The sequence below is a fragment of the Schistocerca serialis genome, chromosome 1 (assembly GCF_023864345.2).
Source record: "Schistocerca serialis cubense isolate TAMUIC-IGC-003099 chromosome 1, iqSchSeri2.2, whole genome shotgun sequence".
In the NCBI taxonomy this organism is placed as follows: domain Eukaryota; kingdom Metazoa; phylum Arthropoda; class Insecta; order Orthoptera; family Acrididae; genus Schistocerca; species Schistocerca serialis.
The window spans coordinates 117,337,207-117,361,834 of NC_064638.1; the positions used below are offsets into that span (position 1 = coordinate 117,337,207).

A 24,628-nucleotide genomic window follows, 5' to 3' on the forward strand; every position below is an offset into this window, starting at 1 on the left:
TTGCTTGTACAGCCCTCTCGCAGTGTCCGGAGCAAGTATGGTGGGTCTGACACACCGGTGTCAATGTGTTCTTTTTTCCATTTCCAGGAGTGTATAATGGCAAGACAGAGATCTCGGAACCAACTTTTAAATTGTAAGACACTTCCAGTGGCTGATGTGGACTCTGACCACACTTTATTGGTTATGAACTGTAGATTAAAACTGAAGAAGTTGCAAAAAGGTTGGAATTTAAGGATATGAGACTTGGATAAACGGAAAGAACCAGATGCTGTTGAGTGTTTCAGAGGGAGTCTTAGGGAACGATTGACAAGAACAGGGGAAAGGAATGCAGTAGAAGAAGAATGGGTAGCTTTGAGAGATGAAATAGTGATGGCAGCGGAGAATCAACTAAGTAAAAAGATGAGGGCTATTAGAAATATTTGGGTAACACAAGAGCTATTGACGAAAAGGAATACGAACTACTAAAAATGAGATTGACAGGAAGTGCAAAATGGCTGGAAGACAAATGTAAGGATTTAGAGGCATGTGTCACTAAGGGAAAGACAGATACCGCCTACAGGAAAATTTGAGGTGTTCGGAAAAAAGAGCACCATATGTATGAATATCAAGACCTGAGACGGAAACCCAGTCATAAGCAAAGAATGGAAAGCAGAAAGTTGGAAAGAGTATATAGAGGGCCTATAAAATGGAGATGAACTTGACGGAAATATTTTATAAATGGGAGAGCATTTAGATGAAGATGAGATGGAAGGCATAATACTATGAAAAGAACTTTACAGAACGCTGTATGACCTAAGTCGTAACAAGGTCCCTGGAACACACAACATCCTGTCAGAACTACTGATAACGCCAGGAGATGCAACGACAAAAAAACTCTTCCATCTGGTGTGCAAGATGTATGAGACAGACAAAATACCCTTAGATTTAAAGAAGAATGTAATGATTCCAGTTCCAAAGAAAGCACGTGCTAATAGGTGTGAATATTACAAAACTATCAGTATAATAAGTCATGATTGCAAGATACTAGCACCAATTCCTTACAGAAGAATGGAAAAACTAGAAGCCAACCTCGGGGAAGGTCAGTTTCACTTCCGGAGAAATGTACGAACACGCGACGCGATACTGACCCTACGACTTGTCTTAGAAGATAGGTTAAAGAAAGGTAAATCTATGTGTTGTGACTTGGCAAGACAGCCAAGCCACTAGGAGAGGAAGCCGAAAGGCACGCGTTTAAACTCACGCCGGCTGGCGTGAGGTCTGGAACAGTTAAAGCAATAGAGACTAGCAAAAAAGGTACGTAGCTTCTGGAATACTTAACTTTAATCTATAATTGGTGAACATCGGTCTGACGGTACATGCATCACAAGATAAATAGCAAATGATAATGGCGCCTTGCTAGGTCGTAGCAAATGACGTAGCTGAAGGCTATGCTAACTATCGTCTCGGCAAATGAGAGCGTAATTTGTCAGTGAACCATCGCTAGCAAAGTCGGCTGTACAACTGGGGCGAGTGCTAGGAAGTCTCTCTAGACCTGCCGTGTGGCGGCGCTCGGTCTGCTATCACTGATAGTGGCGACACGCGGGTCCGACGTATACTAACGGACTGCGGCCGAATTAAAGGCTACCACCTAGCAAGTGTGGTGTCTGGCGGTGACACCACACTATGTTTATAGCATTTGTAGACTTAGCTTTTGACAGTGTTGCCTAAACACTCTCTTTGATATTCTGAAAGTAGCAGGGGTAAAATACAGGGAGCGAAAGGCTATTTACAGTTTGTACACAAACCTCATAGCAGTTATAAGAGTCGAAATGCATGAAAGGGAGGTAGTGGTTGAAAAGGGAGTGAGCCAGGATTGTAGCCTACCCGCGATGTTACACAATCTGTACATTGAACAACCTGTAAAGGAAAACAAAGAAAAATTTGGAGTAGGAATTGTTCAGGGAGAAGAAATAAAAACTTTGAGGTTTGCCGATGACAATGTAATTCTGTCAGAGACAGCAAAGGACTTGAAAGAGCAGTTGAACAGAACAGGCAATGTCTTGAAAGGAGGATATAAGATGAATATCAACAAAAGCAAGACGAGGATAATCGAATGTAGTCAAATTAAATCAGGCGATGCTGAGGGAAATAGATTAGGAAAAGAGACGCTTAAAGTGGTAGATGTGTTCTGCTATTTGGGCAGCAAAATAACTGATGATGGCCGAACTAGAGAGGATATAAAATGTAGACTGGCAATGCAAGAAAAGCATTTCTGACGAAAAAGAGTTTGTTAACATCAAGTATAGATTTAAGTATCAGGAAGTCTTTTCTGAAAGTATTTGCATGAAGTGTATGGAAATGGAAGTGAAACACGGACGATAAGCAGTTTTAGACAAAAAGAGAACAGTATGTTTTGAAATGTGGTGCTACAGAAGAATACTGAAGGTTAGATGACTAGATCATGTAACTAATGCAGAGGTTCTGGATAGAATTGGGGAGATTAGAAATTTGTGGCACAACTTAACTAGAAGAAAAGGTCGGTTTACAGGACCCATTCTGACAAATCAAAGGATCACCAATTTAGTACTGGAGGGAAGTGTGTGTGTGGGGGGAGGGGGGGGGGGGTAAAAATCGTACAGGGAAACCAAGAGATGAATACAGTAACCAGATTCAGAAGCATGTAGGTTGCAGTACTTACTCGGAGATGAAGAGGCTTGTACTGGATAGAGTAGCATGGACAGCTACATCAAACCAGTCTTCGAACTGAAGACCACAAAATCAACATTTTTACCTGAAAATCGCAGAAAACATTCTGGTATTTCAAAACTGGTCTCTCAACGGCAAAAGATTAACTTTCAACATAATACGAAGCTATTGTGGGAAGTTCAGCTGCTAAAAATTAATGAACTAGAATGCGTAATTTCATAATATTTTTAATTTTTATTGGACGTAATATTGGAATCTTTTAAAATTAATATTCAATTATATTTTGCTATGTGAGTGCATGGGAGTGATTGAGAGAGTGAACGAGGAACGTATGAAAATTCGAAATGTTGTATTTTGTGAAGATGTATCTGAAATGTAAACAGTTGGAAATTTCATGGGATGGACCATGAGTCATGTGACCTACGTCTGAGTGAGCATGCTTTTATGAAGGCAGCCAGAAAAGAAGTTAGGAACGGAATAAGTTTATCATTTAATTTTGCAATTATTTCACACTTTATCTAATGTAATAAATTGAAGGTCTGCTTTCGTAACATTACTTTCTAAATTGTGATTGTGTAAAAGAGTATTTGGCTTGAGAATCATCTAGAAAGAATGTTCAGGGTGGTCATTCAGATCAACAGCCAATCAGAACAGAGCTTCTCGCGCAGAGAGATGGGTCCTACCTACACGAGGACACTGCCTAGGGGAGTCGCTTCCGAACCATTGTACCGCACACATCACGTTAGATCGCTCTTTGCAAATCTCTTTTTTTTTTTAAATGCAATGTCCTGACTGAATGACTCAGCAACGCTCAGCCCAAACTGATAACGACAGAAACTTGAAATATGGAGAGTTAAGAAATTTAGATTAAGAAATTTAGATTTAGCTTCTCAGTTAGAAAAAAAATAGAAAAAATAAAACACTGTAGTCGTCGTTTAAGAAGAGATTGTCCGAAATTCCAACCCTAAGGGACTGAAATAGGGGATGAAGGGTTTATTTGAAAAATATTGCTCTGAAGAAAATTTTGATGCTAGGCCAACGAAAATTGGTAGTCGGTTCCTCATTCAGAAACAATGAAATACGTGTTTCAGCAGTTTTGCAAACTGTGCCCTATGGGGATGAAATAGTGGGTGAAAGCTTTCATTGAAAATGCGTCAATGTTAAAGAACTATTATTTTTTAAAGTTACATCTCTGAATATTAGTATTTGACTTCTCGTTTACAAATTAAAATATCAGTGTTTCAATGTTTCTGGAAACATGAGAGGGGATGAGATTTTTTTAGGAAAATATTTTATTATGAAAGCATTTTAAAATTAAATCTACGAAAATTAGTTTTAGATTTAGCGTCTCAGGTAGAAATTAAAAAAAAATCTGTGTTTTTGGAAATTCAACCCGTAGTGGGGTGAAACGGAGGATGAAATTTTTCATGCAAATATTTCATTCTGCAAACATTTTTGGAGCTAAATCTATGAAAATTTGTATCTGGTTTCTCTGTTGGAAATAAACATACACATGCAACTTTGTTTCGAAATTTAACCCGTAAGGAAGTGAAATAAGGGGTGAAACATTTTATAAAAAAAATTTCGTAGTGAAAGAATTTTTAAAGCTAAATCTACAAAAATTTTGGTTTGGCTTCTCGGTTAGAGATGAAAAATTTCTTGTTTCACGGTTTTTGAAAATTCAATCCCTAAGGGGGTGAAATAGGATCAGATTAATTCACTGACTAATCATCGCCCGACCTAAATCGCTATAGATAGAAACTTGAACTCTGGAAAGGGTGAAGGCATCGTCTAAAAAAGGATTGTCGTAAATTCAGCTCCTAGGCGGGAGAAATAAAGGATGAAAGGCTTTTTCAAAGTATGTCGCTATTAAGGGAACTTTGAAGCTAGAACTACGAAAACTGGTATTTGGTTTCTCAGTCATGTTTCAGCATTTTTGGAAATTCAACCATTAAGGGTGTAAAATAGTGAGTGAAAGTTTTTTTGAAAATAAATAATTGCTAAAGAACTACAATAGGATTTTAAGGCAACATCTATGAGAACTGGTACTTGACTTCTCGGTTAGCAATAAGAAAATATGTGTTTCAGTGTTTCTGGATATTCAACCCCTAAGGGAGTGCAGTAGGGGATGAAAATTTTTAAGAAAATATTTCGTTACGTTAAACAAAGTTAAAGCTAAATCTATGAAAATTACTATTTCACTTCTGAATTAGACATAAAGAAATATTTGATAGGGAATGAAAGTCGCTACGGAATTATCTCCACAAGAACGCAAAAGGTATGATTCACAAAAACTTTGGACTCCAGCTACCAGAATCGCTTTTTAATCAGAAGAACATTTGGAAAAAGCAATGCTTATATGGCCTTAATCAGCGTGAAATGCTTGAGAGGTGTTGCAGTAAGCGAACAACATACAAATTCGAATAAATAAAAACGAAAAGAGCTATGCAGGCGGCGTGCGCAGCAGCGGGCGCTAAGCTGCCAGTATGTAAAATTAAGAATTAGAGACGTAAATTCGCTTCGGTTATCGCTGACAGAGAGCGACTGGAATGGGAATCATTTTAGTGAACGTTTGGTAATTTTATGTGCTTCCGTGTAAAAGATAACCGTGGGTGAAATATTCTGGTCAAACTTGTAAAATCCGCGTAGCGTGTTTCGACGGAATAGTATGGCGAGCACTTTTGTAAACGAAGACCACTGAATGTAACAAATGTTTAACTCGCATTAAGTTGTGGATCAATAACTGTTTACATAGTAATAATGGAGTCGAACTTGCAAAATTCTTGTTGCTTTTGTGTGATGTGTAGCACATTTTCATGAATTGTCAACTTGCAGAGACAATATTAGTGCAGACGTAAATACGGACTTGTCAGCATTTCATGAGTTTCAGTGGCAATAAATAGTTAAAAGAACTTTAAAACATCCTGCTGCAGTTAACGTCTAAGAAAGATTGGGAGCTACAGACGTAGATAGTACCTGCTACGACAGAATGAAGGGACAATAATCAGACAAGAAGCCTATCGAGGTAGGTGGATTGCATTCTGTGAATGCCATTCACAACAATTCCAAGAGAACCCAATTCCGCGCCGCCGGCCGGTGTGGCCAAACGGTTCTAGGCGCTTCAGTCTGGAACCGCCCGACTGCTGCGGTCCCAGGTTCGAATCCTGCCTCGGGCATGGATGTGAGTGATGTCCTTAGGTTAGTTAGGTTTAAGTAGTTCTAAGTTCTAGGGGACTGATGACCTCAGATGTTAAGTCACGTAGTGCTCAGAGCCATTTGAACCATTTGAACCAATTCCGCCCGCCGCAAGTTGTATTGAGAACGTGCAGGCGCTTCGTGCGCGAATCAGATGGGGCAATACTTGACAGAGAGTGCTACACTCAAATAGCATAACCTATATAATCAAATTATAACATCTAGACCTACAGCTACATGGATACTCTAAAAATCACACACACTTGCCTGGCAGAGGGTTCATCGAACCATCTTCATAATAATTCTCCATTATTCCAGTCTCGAAAAGCTGGCGGAAAAAGCGAACAATTACAAACGTCAAAAAAAGTTTTGTATCACCCCGGTACCCAGAACTCCTGATGATAGACATTGACTGTGTCACAGAGACAGCCCCTATGACTGTTCAGGTCCGCTGTGGCCGAGCGGTTCTAGGCGCTTCAGTCTGGAGCCGCGTTGCTGCTACTGTCGCAGGTTCGAATCCTGCCTTGGGCATGGATGTGTGTGATGTCCTTAGGATAGTTAGGTTTAAGTAGTTCTAAGTCTACGGGACTGATGACCTCAGATGTCAAGTCCCATAGTACTTAGAGCCATTTGAACCATTTGAATTTTGTTCAGGTCACTAAACCCGCCCAAAGATGTAAACAACCATGCATGGGCAACGCCTATTAGACAGAGGGCCTCCGACAGCCGATCAGTTCCAGTCATTCCACCAGGAAGGAGGTACACGGCTCATGTTGTCTGTAGTTCAACCACGCGTAGACGATCAATACCGCGGTTCGATCGCGTCCACATTCTTACTTTGTGCCAGGAAGGGCTCTCAACAAGGGAAGTGTCCAGGCGTCTCAGACTGAACCAAAGCAATGTTGTTCGCACATGGAAGACATACAGAGAGACAGGAACTGTTGGTGACATGCCTCGCTCAGGCCGCCCACGGGCTATTACTGCAGTGGATGACCGCTACCTACGGATTGTGGCTCGGAGGAACCCTGACAGCAACGCCACCATGTTGAAGAATGCTTTCGTGCAGCCACAGGACATCTAGTTACGACTCAAACTATGCGCAATAGTCTGCATGATGCGCAACTTCACTCCCGACGTCCATGGTGAGGTCCATCTTTGCAACCACGACACCATGCAGCGCGGTGCAGATGGGCCCAGCAACATGGCGAATGGATCGCTCAGGATTGGCATCACGTTCTCTTCACCGACGATTGTTGCATATGCCTTCAACCACAGAATCGTCGGAGACATGTTTGGAGGCAACCTGGTCAGGCTGAAAGCCTTAGACAGACTGGACAGCAAGGGATGTGGGGCCGACGTACGTTGCCGGTAGTCATGGAAGGCGCCGTAATGGCTGTACGATACGTGAATGCCATCCTCCGACCGATAGTGCAACCATATCAGCAGCATATTGGTGAGGTATTCGTTTTCATGGACGGCAATTAGCGCCCCCATCGTGCACATCTTGTGAATGACTTTCTTCAGGATAACATCGCTCGACTAGAGTGGCCAGCATGTTCTCCAGACATGAACCCCTATCGAACACGCCTGGGATAGATTGAAAAGGACTGTTTATTGACGACGTGACCCACCAACCACTCTGAGGGATCTACTCCGAATCGCTGTTGAGGAGTGGGACAATCTGGATCAACAGTGCATTGATGAACTTGTGGATAGTATGCCGCGACGAATACAGGCAATCATCAATGCAAGAGGTCGCGTGGGGTAAGGGGGGGGGGGGGGGATATTAGAGGTACCGGTGTGTACAGCAATCTGGACATCCACCTCTGAAGGTCTAGCTGTATGCTGGTACAACATGCAATGTGTGGTTTTCATGAGCAATAAAAAGGGTGGAAATGATGTGTATGTTGATCTCTATTCAATTTTCTGCACAGGTTCCGAAACTCTCGGAACTGAGGTGATGCAAAACTTTTTTTGGTGTGTAAATATCTTTCCATGCGAGCTCTGATTTCCTTTATTTTGTTATGATGATCGTTTCCCCCTATGTTGGTCGGTCTCGACAAAATATTCTCGCAATCGGAGGAGAAAGATGGTGATTAAAATTTCTTGAGAAGTTTCCGCCGCAACAACAAACGTCTTTGTTTTAATGATATCCTCCGCTAATCCTGTATTATGTCAGTGACAGGTGTATATAACGCGTCCTATTATTGTATGAGGTTCAAGAGTGGGATTAAAATTCAAGGTGAAAGAACATCAATGATAAGATTTGCTGTTGACATTGCTGTCCTCAATGGAAGTGAAAAACAATTGCAAGATCTGTTGAAATGAATCAACACTCTGATGAGAACCGAATATGGATTGAGTGTAAATATAAAAAAAGGCGAAAGTAATCACAAGTAACAGAAATGAAAGTAAGAAACATGAGAATTGGTGATGGCGAAGCAGATGAAGTTAAGGAATTCTGCTACATAAGCAGCAAATTAACCTATAACGGACGCAGCAAGAAGGACATAAAAAGCAGACTAGCACCGACAAAAAGGGCATTTGTGGCCAAGAGAAGTCTGCTAGTATCAAACATAGGCCTTAATTTGAGGAAGAAATTTCCGAGGATGTACGTTAGGAGTAAAGCATTGAATGGCAGTGAGACATTAACTGTGGAAAAATCGGAACAGAAGAGAAATGAACATTTGAGATGTGTTACTACAGAAGAATGTTGAAAATTAGGTAGACTGATAAGGTAAGGAATAACTAGGTTCTCTGCAGAATCGACAGAACTCAATTAGTCTTTTTCCTCTTTCTTTCCTTGTCCCAAGCCCGTATTCCCCTGTAACCCTTCCTTCTATTCCTTCCCCTAAATCTGCATTCCAGTCCCCCATGACTATTACATTTTCATCTCCCTTCACGCACTGTATTACCCTTTCAATATCCTCATTTACTTTCTCTGTCTCATAATCTTCAGTTTGCGATGTCTGCATATATACCTGAACTAACGATGTTGGTGTTGATTTGCTGTCGGTTCTGATAAGAACAACCCTATCACTGAACTGTTCATAGTAACACACTCTCTACCCTACCTTCCTGTTCATAACAAATCCTGCTCCCGTTAAACCATTTTGTGCTGCTGTTGATATTATCCTATACTCATCTACCGAGAAATCCTTGTCTTCTTTCCAATTCATTTCACTAACCCCTACTATACCTAGCATGAGTCTTTGCATTTTCCTTTTCAGACTTTCTAGCTTCTCTACCACATTCAAGCCTCTGACATTCCACGCTCCGACCCGTAGAACGTCATTCTTTCGTTGGTTATCGAATCTTTTTCTCACGGTCACCTCCCACTTGGCAGTCCCCTCCGACAGATCCGATTGGGGGCTATTCCGGAATCTTTTACCAAAGGAGAGATCATCATGACACTTTTCCAGTTACGCGCCCCACGTCCTGTGGATACACGTTATGTGTCTTTAATGCAGTGGTTTCCATTGCGCCTTCTGCATATCCATGCCGTTGACCATTGCTGATTCTTCAGCTCTTAAAGGGCAGTTTCCCACCCGATGGACAAGAGAGTGGCTTCAACCTCTGTCCGCTCCTCCGCCCTCTGATTAGGCCTTTGGCAGAATGAGGGAGACTTTTTATGCCAGAAGTCTTCCGCTGCCAAAGCTGATTATTAATTAAAATTTAAGTGGTGACTAGTTTCGAAGCAGGGACCGATAACGTTTTGATTACAAATGAAAGACGCTCTTCACTCCCCCCGCCCCACTTTTTTTCCCTAATCTCGTTTTGCTTAGTATTGTTCGTTGCATTTGTTCCCATGACGCCCGTTGAAATTCATCGTTGATTTTTTTTTTTTTTCATAGAGGCATAGAGCAGCTGACCCTCTGACCGAACACGCTGAGCTACCGTGCCGAGAACCCCTAGACCACGGGCAGCGAATGAAACTAGCACCAATCATCTTTATACTCTTGCTTGTCGCAAGTATTTATCTGCGATCAATCTTGAACAACATTAGATAGACATGAAAGATTCCCGCCATAATACTTTTAGCCTATACTATCACATATGAAACATTGTGATTCATCAGATGCTTGTTATAAACTTCGACGAACTTAAATAGCTACATTCCGCACACGTTCTGGAAAGGTGTTTTTTAAATTTTGTTTTATCGCGTAGGGAAGGAGGCTATTTCATCATTTGGATCTCTAGGAGATCAATTCACTCAGTTTTTTTTTTTTTTTTTTAATTATAGAGCGCAGCTAACCCTCTGTCCGAACACGCTGAGCTACACATCTTCTTGTTGTTCGACATCCACTGAAACAGTTTTCCGGGTGTTTTTATAGCTGTATTTATACAATAAAGTACTACACACTGTTCGTAAATCATTTTCCGAAACATAAAATCCAAAACAAAATGTCAGTGTGAAGGAGAATAAAACGACACAATATGGCATTTATGAAAATTTCCAGAACAGAGTCATATATCCTATGGTTCTTATGCATGCGTGTAAACACGTGGTCAGGGAAATTTGAGCAGTACTATGTACTTTAAACACACTTTTCGGTTCTGCGAGAAATAGCGTGACTGTGCCGATTGCTAGCCGCATCAGGTTCATGACGCTGTGAGCGCTGCAGATCTGCGTCCGCTTGCTTTTGATTGATTGACGTGAGGAGAAGCGACAACAGCGTCTCGGTTCGCTGGAATCATGCGGCTTCACTTTCGAAATGCTTGCAGAATTACGTGGGGGCTCCCCTTAGATAACCAGGCCACTCAGTGCGCTCGCCTACCGAACCAATTGGCAGAGTGGTCCAGAGGTACAGAATAGGGCCCCTGGTCGAGACCTCGACAGAAGACTGGCTTGGAGCGGCGTTGCACCGCCCTAAATAGCCAGACGGAGTAGAGATAGCAGAGGAACTACACTTATGCTCATAAACTAAGGATAATACTGATACATGGTGAAACAACGTTCTGGTGGGCATTTTGCGCGTTTAAATCACCTCGGGGTATGACCATGCAGTTCATTTGACCTGCAGTCGTCGCACAGTGGCGTTGCCAGCGAGGTGTGTTGCTGCATGTCAGAGTGTGGTGCAACGAGTAAGTGTGCAGACGTTTTCAGACGTGCTAACGGTGACTGTGTGTTGAAAATGGCTCAAAGAACACATACTGATGACGTTATGAGGGTTAGAATAGTAGGGCAACTGAAGGCTGGTCAAACACAGCAGATCGTAGCATGGACCCTCCGTGTGCCACAAAGTGTGATCTCAAGTTTATGGCAACGATTCCAGCAAACAGGAAACGTGTCCAGGAGCTACAGTACGGGACGTCCACAGCGTACAACACCACAAGAAGACCGATATCTCACCATCAGTGCCCGCAGACGGCCAAGGAGTACTGCAGGTAGCCATGCTCGGGACATCACCGCAGCCGCTTGAACAGTTGTCTCCAGACACACAGTCTACAGACGACTAAACAGACATGGTTTATTCGCCAAGAGACCTGCAAGGTGCATTCCTGACCCCTGGTCACAGGAGAGCCCGTAAACCCTCCTGTCAAGAACACAGTGCATGGTCATTGGAACAGTGGTCCCAGGTTATGTTCACTGACGAGACCATGTAGAATCTGAACAGTGATTCTCGTCGGGTTTTCATCTGGCGTGAACCAGGAACCAGATATCGACCCCTTAATATCTTTGAAGGGGACCTGTATGGAGGTCGTGGTTTGATGGTGTGGGGTGGAATAATGATTGGTACACGTACACCCCTGCATGTCTTTGACAGAATTGGTCAGGTGCATCGGGACGTCATTTTGCACCAGTATGTTCGCCTTTTCAGGGGTGCAGTGGGTCCCACCTTCCTCCTGATGGATGATAACGCACGGCCCCACTGAGCTGCCATCGTGGAGGAGTACCTTGAAACAGAAGATATCAGGCGAATGGAGTGGCCTGCCTGTTTTCCAGACCTAAACCCCATCGATGACGTCTGGGATGCTCTCGGTCGACGTATCGCTGCACGTCCTCAAACCCCTACGACACTTCAGGAGCTCCGACAGGCACTGGTGCAAGAATGGGAGGCTATACCCCAGCAGCTGCTCGACCACCTGATCCAGAGTATGCCAACTCGTTGGGCGGCCTGTGTACGTGCTCATGGTGATCATATCCCACACTGATGTCGGGGTACATGCGCAGGAAACAGTGGTAGTTTGTAGCGCATGTGTTTCGGGACGGTTTTCTCAACTTATTGCCAATACCGTGGACTTACAGATCTGTGTCGTGTGTGTTCCCTATGTGCCTATGCTATTAGTGCCAGTTTTATGTAGTGCCACGTTGTATGGCACCACATTCTGCAATTACCCTTAATTTATGAGCATGAGTGTAGTTACGATCACGTGGCCTGCCGAAGTAAATAGGTCAGTGGGGCCAAAGACCTCTAGCGGCGTTCGCAGAGCCCTCTGCTGGCCTAGTCAGCGCACATGATTGCAATTCTGACGCCTTCTGTCGCCTTTCCGCCAGCCATAGGTGTGAGAGAGGTTGCATTTGACCATTGACAGACTCCTGTATGAACGACATTGTAATAAGCATAGCTGCCGTAGAGAAACAACTGAGGGTTTGAAAGCAAATAAATCACCATGTCAGGAAGCAACACAGTTCGATTTTACAAAGAGTACTCTACGGTATTGGCCCCTTATCTAGTTTGCATTTATCATGATCTCTTACCCAGTACAGCGTCCCAAGTGACTGGAAAAATGCGCAGGTGACTTCTATTTGATGCAGAATCCTTGAACACATTCTCAGTTCAAATATAATAAACTTCCTTTAGGCTAAGAATATTATGTCCACGATTCAGCATGGTTTTAGGTAGCATTGCTAGTGCGAAACTCAGCTTGCCCTTTTCTCATATCACGTACTGAGAACTACGGATGAAGGACAACAGACAGATTCCATATTTCCAAATTTCCTGCCCCATTGCAGGCTGTTAACGAAGGTACGAGCATATAGAATAAGGTCACAGATATGTGGGCGGCTCGAAGACTTCTGAAGTAATAGAATCCAGTATGTTCTCCTCGACGGCCAGTGTTCATCAGATACAAGGGATTCGTCAGGATTGCCCCAGGGAAGTGTGATAGGACCGCTGTTGTTCTCTATGTACATAAATGATTTAGCGGACATGGTGGGCAGCAATCTGCGATTGTTTGCTGATGATGCCGTGGTGTACGGTAAGGTGTCGAAGTTGAGTGACTGTAGGAAGATACAAGACGACTTAGACTAAATTTCCAGTTGGTGTGATGAATGACAACTAGTTCTAAATGTGGAAAAATGTTAATGCGGATGAGTAAGAAGAACAAACCTGTAATGTTCGGATACGGTACTACTAGCGTCTTGCTTGACACAGTCAAGTCGTTTAACGTTGCAAAGCGGTATGAGGTGAAACGAGCATGTGAAAAGTGTTGCAGGGTAGGCAAATAGTAGTGGAGAATTTTAGAAAACAGTGGTTCACCTGTAAAGGAGATTGCATATAGGACGCTGGTGCGACCTATTCTTGAGTACTGCTCGAGCGTTCGGGACCCGTACCAGGTCGGACTGAAGGAAGACATCGAAGTAATTCAGAGAAGGGCCGCTTTATTTGTTATCGGTAGGTTCGAACAAAACGTAAATGTACGCAGATGGTTCGGGAACTCAAACGGGAATCCCTGGAGAGAAGGCGCCTTTCCTTTCGGGAAACACTATTGAGAAAATTTAGGGAACCGGCATTTGAAGCTGTCTGCCGAACGATTCTGCTGCCGCCAACATACATCGCGTGTGAGAACCACGAAGATAAGATACGAAAAATTAGGGCTCATGCGGAGGCGTACAGACAGTCGTTTCTCCCTCGCTCTATTTGCGAGTGGAACAGGAGGGGAAATGACAAGAACTGGTACAGCGTACCCTCCGCCAAGCACCCTACCGTGGCTTGCGCAGTATCCATGTAGATGTAGATGCTGAACTGTATAAAAACATGTTTCACGTATTTATTATACACTCCTGGAAATGGAAAAAAGAACACATTGACACCGGTGTGTCAGACCCACCATACTTGCTCCGGACACTGCGAGAGGGCTGTACAAGCAATGATCACACGCACGGCACAGCGGACACACCAGGAACCGCGGTGTTGGCCGTCGAATGGCCAGGAGTGTATATACGACCGTAACGTCTAAAGTCTCGCTCACAACTGGCACGAATTACACCTCGATCAAACCACCGTAACGGTCGCACGTGTGAAGTGTGTAGGACTTTTGAAATAGCCCTAGTGTCTGTTTCTTATGGAAGGCCACAGTAAGTGACCTTCGAGTTTACTAAATTCGCTGACCGAAACAGGTCTGGCTTTAAGGTCCAAGCAATACGAGCACCGACTCGGGGTGCCGAGTTGAAAGCGGAGCCCGAGGCACCCAAGCGCAGTATTTGCGCTCAGGGTATCGTTCTCAGGAGTGAAAACTGTCACAAGTGAAGGTATATGACAAGTGAAGCAAAAACGTTTCAGTAAACAAGGATCCACAATTGTGTCGCAAGATAATCGCTAATCTGTGGTTATGAGCTGCCATTGAGTTTAATATCAAACATTGTCCTAATTAATATATGAAATGTAAACTTTACTATTAAAACCCAACCTAAATGGCCTACTTTAACAAGAAATACATAACTACAGGACAAGTAAAAGTGGCCTGGTCTTCGGCGCATTGCATTGCCAACATACTGAAACATTTTTGGCAGCAATAATGGAGGAGGAAAGGATCTATAGTTTACTTTCAACAGGATGGAGCAATTGCCAGTACAGCTGGCTGAATCTTGAAGCACATTTACACAATCTTCACGCCTGACATAGTTGTCAGCAGCGGTCAGTTTGGTCGTGGCCCTAGCTGGTCACCCAGGTCAGCTGATCTGTCAGTGTGTGATTAGTTTGTGTGGGGAACCCTAAAGTCTAAGGTGTATAGCAACAATCCACATAGTCTTCAAGAATTGCGGGTAAAACTGAAGCAATTCCAGCAGTCCAGCTTCGATCCGCCTTTAGAAACTAGCTGACCAGGGCCTTAAAGTGCTAAGAGATGAAGGTGGACACTTTCAATATCGGCTATAGTGACGTTTGTACTGTTTTTCCTTTCCATTGCTGTGTTTCTTTGCGGCCGGAAGCTCTGTTCTATGCGCTATTTTACTTGCCCCACCCTTTACTTTAGTGTGTTACATGGTAAACTTTACTGTAAAGTACACTTCTGTCTGTTAAAGGGCATCCTCACATTTGGATGTGATACTGAACAGGTCTCTGCAGTGAGCTACGAATTCTTTCAAAAATTACTGAATCATGTCGCAAATCTTGACACGAATGTATAATTCGCTGCTCCAGTCCTTCAGCAATGCCGAAGGAAGTTCTGCACACTTCACTTTTGAGATTATCTCAGATAGAAAAATCCAGAGAACTAAGGTCAAGTGAGCTTGGAGGCAAAAGTACAGGCTGTGCTGGGTCTATCTAACTCGGAGCAAACTCACGCATTGGATGTTGCTTCCCATTAACAGCAAAATGTGCCGCTGGCCCATCATAAACGTACCACATTCCTCAACCACGACCCATGGGTGAAATTGGAGCCAAGTTAAATTGAAACTTAACCAAAAAGTTGGGGACCATAGAATCATACTGATCCAAGTGACGTTTTTTCTTTGTTGGAGCTTTTCGCATGGATGCACTGGAGAAAATATAAATTTTCATGCCACATTGATCCAAGAATAAAAACCACCGTTCTCCGCAAGAACGTCTGAATCTCCCACTTTAGAATTGATCTTCCTTTGAAAAATACATTCCGTCATACTGGTCCAGGTGAAAAACCACTCCGGATCGCTATGGCTCCAAATTACGGCACTAATTTGGTGCGAAAGCTGAAGTGATCCAAGTGCAAGATATTATTACGATTGTGATTTATAGTTTTGAATTCATGTAACTTGTTATATTAAAGTCAAAATAGGTGCTTATTTTTTATAACAATGATCGAACGCATATTTCGTACAAATGACTATAGAGTTGTTGTTTATGTCAAAGTCTCATGTCCGTTATTTTTTCAGTTTCGACAGTACTCATATTCTCTTTGGTTTCGACAATTCTTCCTGTGCACTATAAACTGTTTGCTGCACACAAGTGTAACGTTGTTGTTTGCTTGTATCTTTTCGGAATTAGAGCTGCTCGTCAGTGAAATGCACAACAGTAACAGACACTCTAAAGAGCAAAATGCGTCAGCATTACAAAGTCCATCGAGCGATTCCGGAAGTAATAAGCATTTTTCCAGCGACTACTCATTTTACCACCCCCTCGGATAGGCGTATGAATCTCTCAGCGAAACAGATGACGGAGGTAAGCATATTTATGAACAGTCGTTATCATATAATGGAATTTGAATGACTAGCTTTGCTCTAGAACAACTTTGCTTGAGTTTTGACACGTATTTTTCTTTAATAAGTCGAGAGCAAAAGAAGAGGACAGGCATCTTGTGCTTGTCTGACGGAAGCGTAAACCTTTCATAGTTCGAGATTTGACTGAAGTTTCTGGATTTTGAAAGCCTATCACGTCATTACAAAAACATAAATAACTTTGTTTCCTTTTTTTAGTTAGTGCAATCATTCCTATCTGACAAAAAAATGTAGAACTTTCCTACGCTAACACCCTACACGTCATCATTTTTGTGTCTTTTCTATCATCCGTGTGAACAATATCTGTGTAAATCGCTCGTCATTTTATTAGTGTTCGCTACATTCAGTTGTCACATGAAGATTGCTTGAGAGGCCGAAAGCCGATTCGTGTGCGAATAAATATAGTTTTGCGGAACATTAGGAAGTGTTTCCTCCTTCATATTACAATATTATCCTTACTATAGGTATGAAAATAATAAATCTCGTGTTGCTCATAACTTGGTGCAGTTCTACCATCTGACATCATCTCTGTGATGGATGTGTCAGTTTAAACTGTAGCCCTGCCAGTAATCGAACCCAGGTCCACTGCGGGAAAAGGGTGAAGGCCACTATTCAGCTACAGGCAGCAAAATGAGTAAAATTCCAGGGAAAGTTATTTAATACCTGAGCAAAGGTGGACAGCAGGGGGCGGCAGGACGCCAAATTATGCCTCGCTTGTGCCGAAAAATGTTCTAGAATTGGATATGGCCTGGAGTACGAAACAAAAGGTTTCTCAGCTGCCGGTGAAAACTGAGATGAACAAGGGAGGTGCCATCACACTTCTAAAAATTTGAGCTGCCAAAGATTTAAAGAAGTATGGACATAAACATATTTATTTATTACGATGGAGGAAAAAAGGCTGACGTACGACACTTTAAAACGGGGAAAAACTCGAGAAAATAGCTTCATGTTATGCATACTAACGTTGATCTTCATAAAACTTGGAATATACAGGGTGCGTCAAAAAAATGTATACACACTTTGAACTGTCATAGACAATTTATTTCCCGTTCTTCAAGGTTAAATATTTGTGAGAAAGTAATGTTATGTTTCTTCAACAGGTGGCAGCAGTGGCAAGGAAGTAACTGCAACATGGCGGACGTGCGTTTGAGCTTTGAAGCGCGGAAGCAGATAATTAAGTGGTACTGGAAGTTTGAGAATGTAGCTGCGGTTCGAAGACAGTGGAGAAGTGAGTATGGTACAGAACCACCTTCAAGGATAACAATTACACGCCTACGAGACAAATTCGAAATCCATGGAACAGTGCGTGATTTGCATAAAGGTCGATCAGGGCGACTTCGTACAGCTACAACTGCGGTCTTGGAACTGTTTCAGCGTTCGCCTCAAAAATCTTCAAGGCAAGCGGCACGTGAGAGTAATGTAAGTGCTAGTAGTGTGCTACGCATTCTGAAGAAAGGCAAGTTTCATGTGTACATTCCAAGGCTGGTGCAACAGCTAAGTGACGACGATACAGATCGAAGGTTAGAATTTTGTGAATGAGTTCAGGAGATGGTGAGATGTGAACCGGGATTTATGGGTAGCATAATTTGGTCGGATGAAGCCCAGTCGAAACTCAATGGAACTGTCAATAGGCACAATTGTGTGTACTGGTCTGAAGATAATCCTCACATTACAGTTGAAAAGGCTGTGAATTTGCCTAGTGTAAATGTGTGGTGTGGTTTGTCTGCAAGGGGACTCTTTGGGCCTTTCCGCTTTGAAGGTACTGTTACTGGAGAAACTTACCTAACAATGCTTGCTGATTCAATATTCCCTGCCATTCGTGCATTATACGGTAATGATGAGTTTTATTTCCAACAATATGGCGCCCCGTGGCACTATCGTAGGACATACGAGCATACCTGGATCACAGTGTGCCAGGCCAGTGGATAGGACGCGGGGGACCAATCGAGTTTACTGCACGCTCTCCAAACCTCACGCCGATGGATTTCTTCTTATGGGGCACAGCAAAAGATGAGGTATACAAACGTAAACCACGTAACCTGGACACACTTTGGAATGAGATTCAGGCGGCGTGCGCAGAAATCTCATTCGACACTTTGGTACGTTGTACAGAATCAGTGGTGACTCGTACTCAGAAATGTATTGATACTGAAGGCCTCCAGTTTGAACATTAATCACATTTGCAAAGTACATTTATATTTCCAATTGGACTTTAAGCTTCCCATTTCCAGAAATTTAACATTGTAGAACGGGAAATAAATTATCTATGACGCTTCAAAGTGTGTATACATTTTTTTGACGCACCCTGTATGTATGGCATATACAGATATAATTAAATAAAACTTCTTGGGACGCAATGAGTAATAAGGTTTTCAAAAAGAAAGGTATACACAGACGGAAAAAAATATCGCAACAGCAAAGTGAAGTTATGTGACATAAACGAAAGTTGCTGGAGTGTTTCTCATCTGAAAGATGACGTCTATTCAAATTTCGCGATAGTCGCATAAGAGTGGCACCAATAGTGCCACTATGAGGATGCAAATGAGGTTTGCTTTAAGTACACGTAACGGTCGTGAGCAAGTGGGAGTTCACTGGAGGGGAGGGTGCACGTTGTGTTGTTTCCTGATAAACTGTTTCTCCCTCGGTGCCAGTGATGGTTGTGTATTGGTTCGAAGGACATTAGTTGAGGGCCCGCAACCAACCTATCTACCTACTACACATCCTAGACTTACACTTGAAGCTATGGTCTGGGGTGCAATTTCCTATGACAGCAAGAACACTCTCGTGGTTATCCCAAATTGTACGTCAGTCTGGTGGTACAAACTGTCTTGCTGCCATTCATGAACAGCTTACCAGTGAGTGTTTTCTAACAAGATAACGTTCGCCCACATACAGTTTGTGGTGTGCGTACTGTAAGACCTTCGGTACACACACCATCAGATTATTTGACTTGTCGCTCTAACGAAGTAGGCGAGTGTCAGCAATCTGTTTCGTGGTCTTATCGTGGCGTTATTATCTTCTGCCGTTAGGTCAGACGATAGAAATGCCACTTGCACGCTTAGAGTAGCAGATTGGCGGTGACCAACTTTAAACAGAACTTCATTAATTTTCACACACATTTATTAAAATAATAACAAGCATAAATATTACGTAACTTGATTGTGGATGCTATTTACAATTGACAAACTGAAGTTCCATTGGTCTTGGTACGTTAGTCTTATTCTCACATATCTCTGATACTTGACAAAGTGTCTACACATTTATCTTCAAGGCTATGTACAGGAATATTATAATCTTCTTAGGTGCAGACTGAAACTTGACTATAGACTGGTACAGACTAATGCAGACTGGTACAGACTGGTGGAGACCAATGCAGACTGGTACAGACTAATGCAGACAAATGCAGACTGACTAATCGGAGGTCTGTACACTGGTTATAATACCTCGCGCGTTCATGTATCACTGCACGAGTGTGATCCGCGAGGAGAAAAGGCTCTACGTTAGCAGCAATCTCATTGGCTGCGTTACATATTAATACGCGGATCGGCGGAAGCAGAATTTGGTTCGTCTCTATGGCAGGGCCATCTCGTAGTGTGGAGACGGACGAGCGCTGCGCCTGCGCTGTTGTGCTTAGCGGGCGCGCTCTAGTGGGAAAGTTGTGTACGCGCTGACTACGCGGAACTATGTACACAACACCGTTGTTGTTCAGAATGGTTCACATGGCTCTGAGCACTATGGACTTAACATCTGAGGTCATCAGTCCCCTAGAACTTAGAACTACTTAAACCTAACTAACCTAAGGACATCACACACATCCATGTCTGAGGCAGGATACGAACCTGTGACCGTAGCGGTCGCGTGGTTCCAGACTGAAGCGCCTAGAGCCGCTCGGCCACACCGGCCGGCACCGTTGTTGTAACTCAACATGTTCTATATAGTTTCGACATGTTGACCTGGTCTGCTAGATCATCAGATAGAGCCACGTGAGACGTCATCGATCGACAACTCGACCCTCATTCACAAACAGCCTTAATCGTTCCTGTATTGACCCACAAACTGCAACGGGCATGGAACACCGGTCCACAAATTGACATCCATCACCTGTACATGACTGAACGGTTCAGTCATTAACAAGGATATTTGCATGCCTGCATTAACCTGTCTGGCGGTTACACCAGTTATTAATGTACGAGAATTTTACATTTTCAATGACTTATCCCGCGCTTTCATTAACCTGTGATCTTACAACGGCAGTCACACAAATGTGTTGCCCAGAGAAATGTAGTCCTGAAATTTCATTACTCTACATTAATTGCTTTTCGCTGCTGCGATTTTTTTCCCCTCAGTGTATTTTCGACATTCGCAGAAGAACCCCTTCCGCGATCGAACAGAATTAGTTCTGAGAGTCGACAATCAGAAGGGTATATAATACTGGATGATCAAAATTGCATGCGATGGTAGAAGCGAGTGTACATAGGAGAAAGACTGAGATCGATGGGAGCGGGCTGCTTGATCAACTCCTGCAAAGGAAATGTAGTTCACTGCCAAGGTATTTTGACGAAACGATCTCCATTTCAGTAAAGAATATCACTCTATGCAAGTAATGTAAGTCACACGGAAAAGCGCGCGCGCGCGCCTGTTTGTGTGTGTGTGTGTGTGTGTGTGTGTGTGTGTGTGTGTTCAAATTCAAATGGCTCTGAGCACTATGGGACTCAACTGCTGAGGTCATTAGTCCCCTAGAACTTAGAACTAGTTAAACCTAACTAACCTAAGGACATCAGAAACATCCATGCCCGAGGCAGGATTCGAACCTGCGACCGTAGCGGTCTTGCGGTTCCAGACTGCAGCGCCTTTAACCGCACGGCCACTTCGGCCGGCTGTGTGTGTGTGTGTGTGTGTGTGTGTGTGTGTGTGTGTGCGCGCGCGCGCGTGCGGAAAAGAGAGATTTGATTATGATGCTCTCCTTTCATTTTAATAGTTAGGAGAGCTGCCTTTTTTTTTTTAATGGGATGGATAGAATGTCACATCATATGCCTGAAATAAGAGGAATAATTAATTGAAGCTTAAAACTTTTTTTTGACATGCTACCTGACGCACCAGGTACATCACAAACAAGAATTTCTCCAACAAATGTGTTAGCAGCGTTTCAGAAGGAAAGTTGTAGTGTGCTATAGGTTAAATTGTGTTAACCTTATAAGAAGGTATAAGAAGGAAATTATGATTCTGGTAGGTAGTTCGACTGGAGATAATGAACATAAAAATAATTTATTGTTATTACATTCTGAGAATAAAAATAGACAAAAACTGCTGCACAACGATAATGAAATGCATTGAAAGTCACTAACAATAGCGCAGTGACCGAGCGGTTCAATAATTACATCAGTCTTGTTACGTTTGTAAGATATTAAATCACGTAATGCTGTCATTCACAAATAGACACAAAAACACATTTATACACAAACAGCTACAGAAAACAAGTCCAAAAGTAGAAATTATCTTATCAGTCAGTGTTCCATTTCGGAAGAAAATGAGTCATATTTCTGCCAGGCAACAGGAAAATGACTTATTTGTCTCACTCAATTCTTCAGATATATCCTGTACATTATGATGATGTGGCTTAACTGCTGTTGTTCACCACTGGATGTTGCATCGTGGGGTATATTTGTGTCGTTCGGAGCTCTGGGAGAAGTTGCGTTAGATGTTGACGAGGCCGGCGTCCTTTCGGAGAACCCTGAGGCGGGCTAACGCTTCGTCCCAGTCGATGAACTGACCTATGAGGTGCCTCTCGTTGCCCGGTTTGTCGTCGTAGGCTGCTCGACCGTGGATCAGCCGAATGTTGTCGAAGATCAGAATTTCCCCTGCAATCGGAACACAATATCCAGTTAGGCTGCGTTATAGATTATGTAGCATACGTACACTACTGGCCATTAAAACTGCTACACCACGAAGATGACGTGCTAACAGACGCGAAATTTAACCGACAGGAAGAAGATGCTGTGATATGCAAATGATTAGCTTTTCAGAGCATTCACACATGGTTGGCGCCAGTGGCGACACCTACAAAGTGCTGACATTAAGAAAGTTTTCAACCGATTTTTCATACACAAACAGCAGTTGACCGACGTTGCCTGGTGAAACGTTGTTGTGATGCATCGTGTAAGGAGGAGAAATGCGTACCATCACGTTTCCGACTTCGATAAAGGTCGGATTGTAGCCTATCACGTTTGCGGTTTATCTTATCGCGACATTGCTGCTCGCGCTGGTCGAGGTCCAATGACTGTTAGCAGAATATGGAATCGGTGGGTTCAGGAGGGTAATACGGAATGCCGTGCTGGATCCCAACGGCCTCGTATCACTAGCAGTCGAGATGACAGGCATCTTAACTGCATGGCTGTAACGGATCGTGCAGCCACGTCTCGATCTCTGAGTCAACAGATGGGAACCTTTGCAAGACAACAACCATTTGCACGGACAGTTCGACGACGTTTGCAACAGCATGGACTAATAGCTCGGAGACCGTGGCTGCGGTTACCCTTGACGGTGCATCACAGACAGGAGTGCCTGCGATGGTGTACTCAACGATGAAACTGAGTGCACGAATGGCAAAACGTCATTTTTTCGGATGAATCCAGGTTCTGTTTACAGCACCATGATGATCGCATCCGTGTTTGGCGACATCACGGTGAACGCACATTGGAAGCGTGTATTCGTCATCGCCATACTGGCGTATCACCCGACGTGATGGTATTGGGTGCCATTGGTTACACGTCTCAGTCGCCTCTTTTTCGCATTGACGGCACTTTGAACAGTGGACGTTACATTTCAAATGTGTTACGACCCGTGGCTCTATCCTTCATTCGATCCTTGTAAAATCCTACTCTTCAGGAGGATAATGCACGACCGCATGTTGCAGGTCCTGTACGGGCCTTTCTGGAAACAGAAAATGTTCGACTGCTGCCCTGGCCAGCAAATTCTCCAGATCTATCACCAATTGATAACGTCTGGTCAATGGTGGACGAGCAACTGGTTCGTCACAATACGCCAGTCACTACTCTTGATGAACTGTGGTATCGTGTTGAAGCTGCATGGGCAGCTGTACCTGTACACGCCATCCAAGCTCTGTTTGACCCAATGCTGAGGCGTATCAAGGCCGTTATTACGGCCAGAGGTGGTTATTTTGGGTACTGATTTCTCAGGATCTATGCACCCAAATTGCGTGAAAATGTAATCACATGTCAGTCCTAGTATAATATATTTGTCCAATGAATACCCGTTTATGATCTGCATTTCTTCTTGGTGTAGCAATGTTAATGGCCAGTAGTGTATTTCAAAGTTTCACGTTGTAGGTAGTGTATCAGTCATCCTTCCCTGCAAGTGTGGAGCTATCTAATTACCTGGTCGTGTCTTGATGCGAGCTAGGTTCTTTGGACTATTCAGCTCTTTGGTGAAGATGTCGTACGCTTTGTACCAGGCGACTACCTGGTCTAGGGGGGCAGTGAAGTGTGAGGATCTCTGAGGCTGGCTGTAATTTATCCTCACGAACTCTCCATACAAGTCATTGCTGGAAAAAAAGGAATATTGTATTTAGTAACTGAATCAGAAAGCCGTGAAATTGGACACTCCAAATCTGCAGAAGTAACAAATTTTCTCTTATATACAGACACAAGTGAGAATCAGGACTTTCCGACACAATACTTTGCAACATTCACTCGCACGAACTATTCATTGATTTATTTATGTATACTTGCAATGTTATAGCTATATGGTCCTCTGTTACACGAAATGATATATTCTACATACAGGGTGATTCAAAAAGAATACCACAACTTTAAAAATGTGTATTTAATGAAAGAAACATAATATAACCTTCTGTTATACATCATTACAAAGAGTATTTAAAAAGGTTTTTTCACTCAAAAACAAGTTCAGAGATGTTCAATATGGCCCCCTCCAGACACACGAGCAATATCAACCCGATACTCCAACTCATTCCACACTCTCTGTAGCATATCAGGCGTAACAGTTTGGATAGCTGCTGTTATTTCTCGTTTCAAATCATCAATGGTGGCTGGGAGAGGTGGCCGAAACACCATATCCTTAACATACCCCCATAAGAAAAAATTGCAGGGGGTAAGATCAGGGCTTCTTGGAGGCCAGTGATGAAGTGCTCTGTCACGGGCTGCGTGGCAGCCGATCCATCGCCTCGGGTAGTTGACGTTCAGGTTTCATAACTAACCTTTTTCGTAGGACTCTCCATACAGTTGATTGTGGAATTTGCAACTCTCTGCTAGCTCTGCGAGTCGATTTTCCTGGGCTGCGAACAAATGCTTG

At 43.2% G+C, this 24,628-nt stretch overlaps 1 protein-coding gene across 2 annotated transcripts in view; it reads right to left on the minus strand.

Annotated features, from left to right (window-relative positions):
* Positions 1–21,543: 21,543 nt before the first annotated feature.
* LOC126463391 (gamma-butyrobetaine dioxygenase-like) overlaps positions 21,544–24,628 on the minus strand; it is a 151,408-nt gene continuing 148,323 nt past the window's right edge. For both annotated transcript variants that reach the window (XM_050096154.1, XM_050096153.1), the window contains exons 8-9: positions 23,692–23,858; positions 21,544–22,155 (exon numbers count right to left, since the gene is read on the minus strand). In XM_050096154.1, the coding sequence (XP_049952111.1) occupies positions 21,992–22,155; positions 23,692–23,858 (331 nt within the window). In that variant the 3' untranslated portion in view covers positions 21,544–21,991. The remainder of the gene's footprint in view (positions 22,156–23,691; positions 23,859–24,628) is intronic.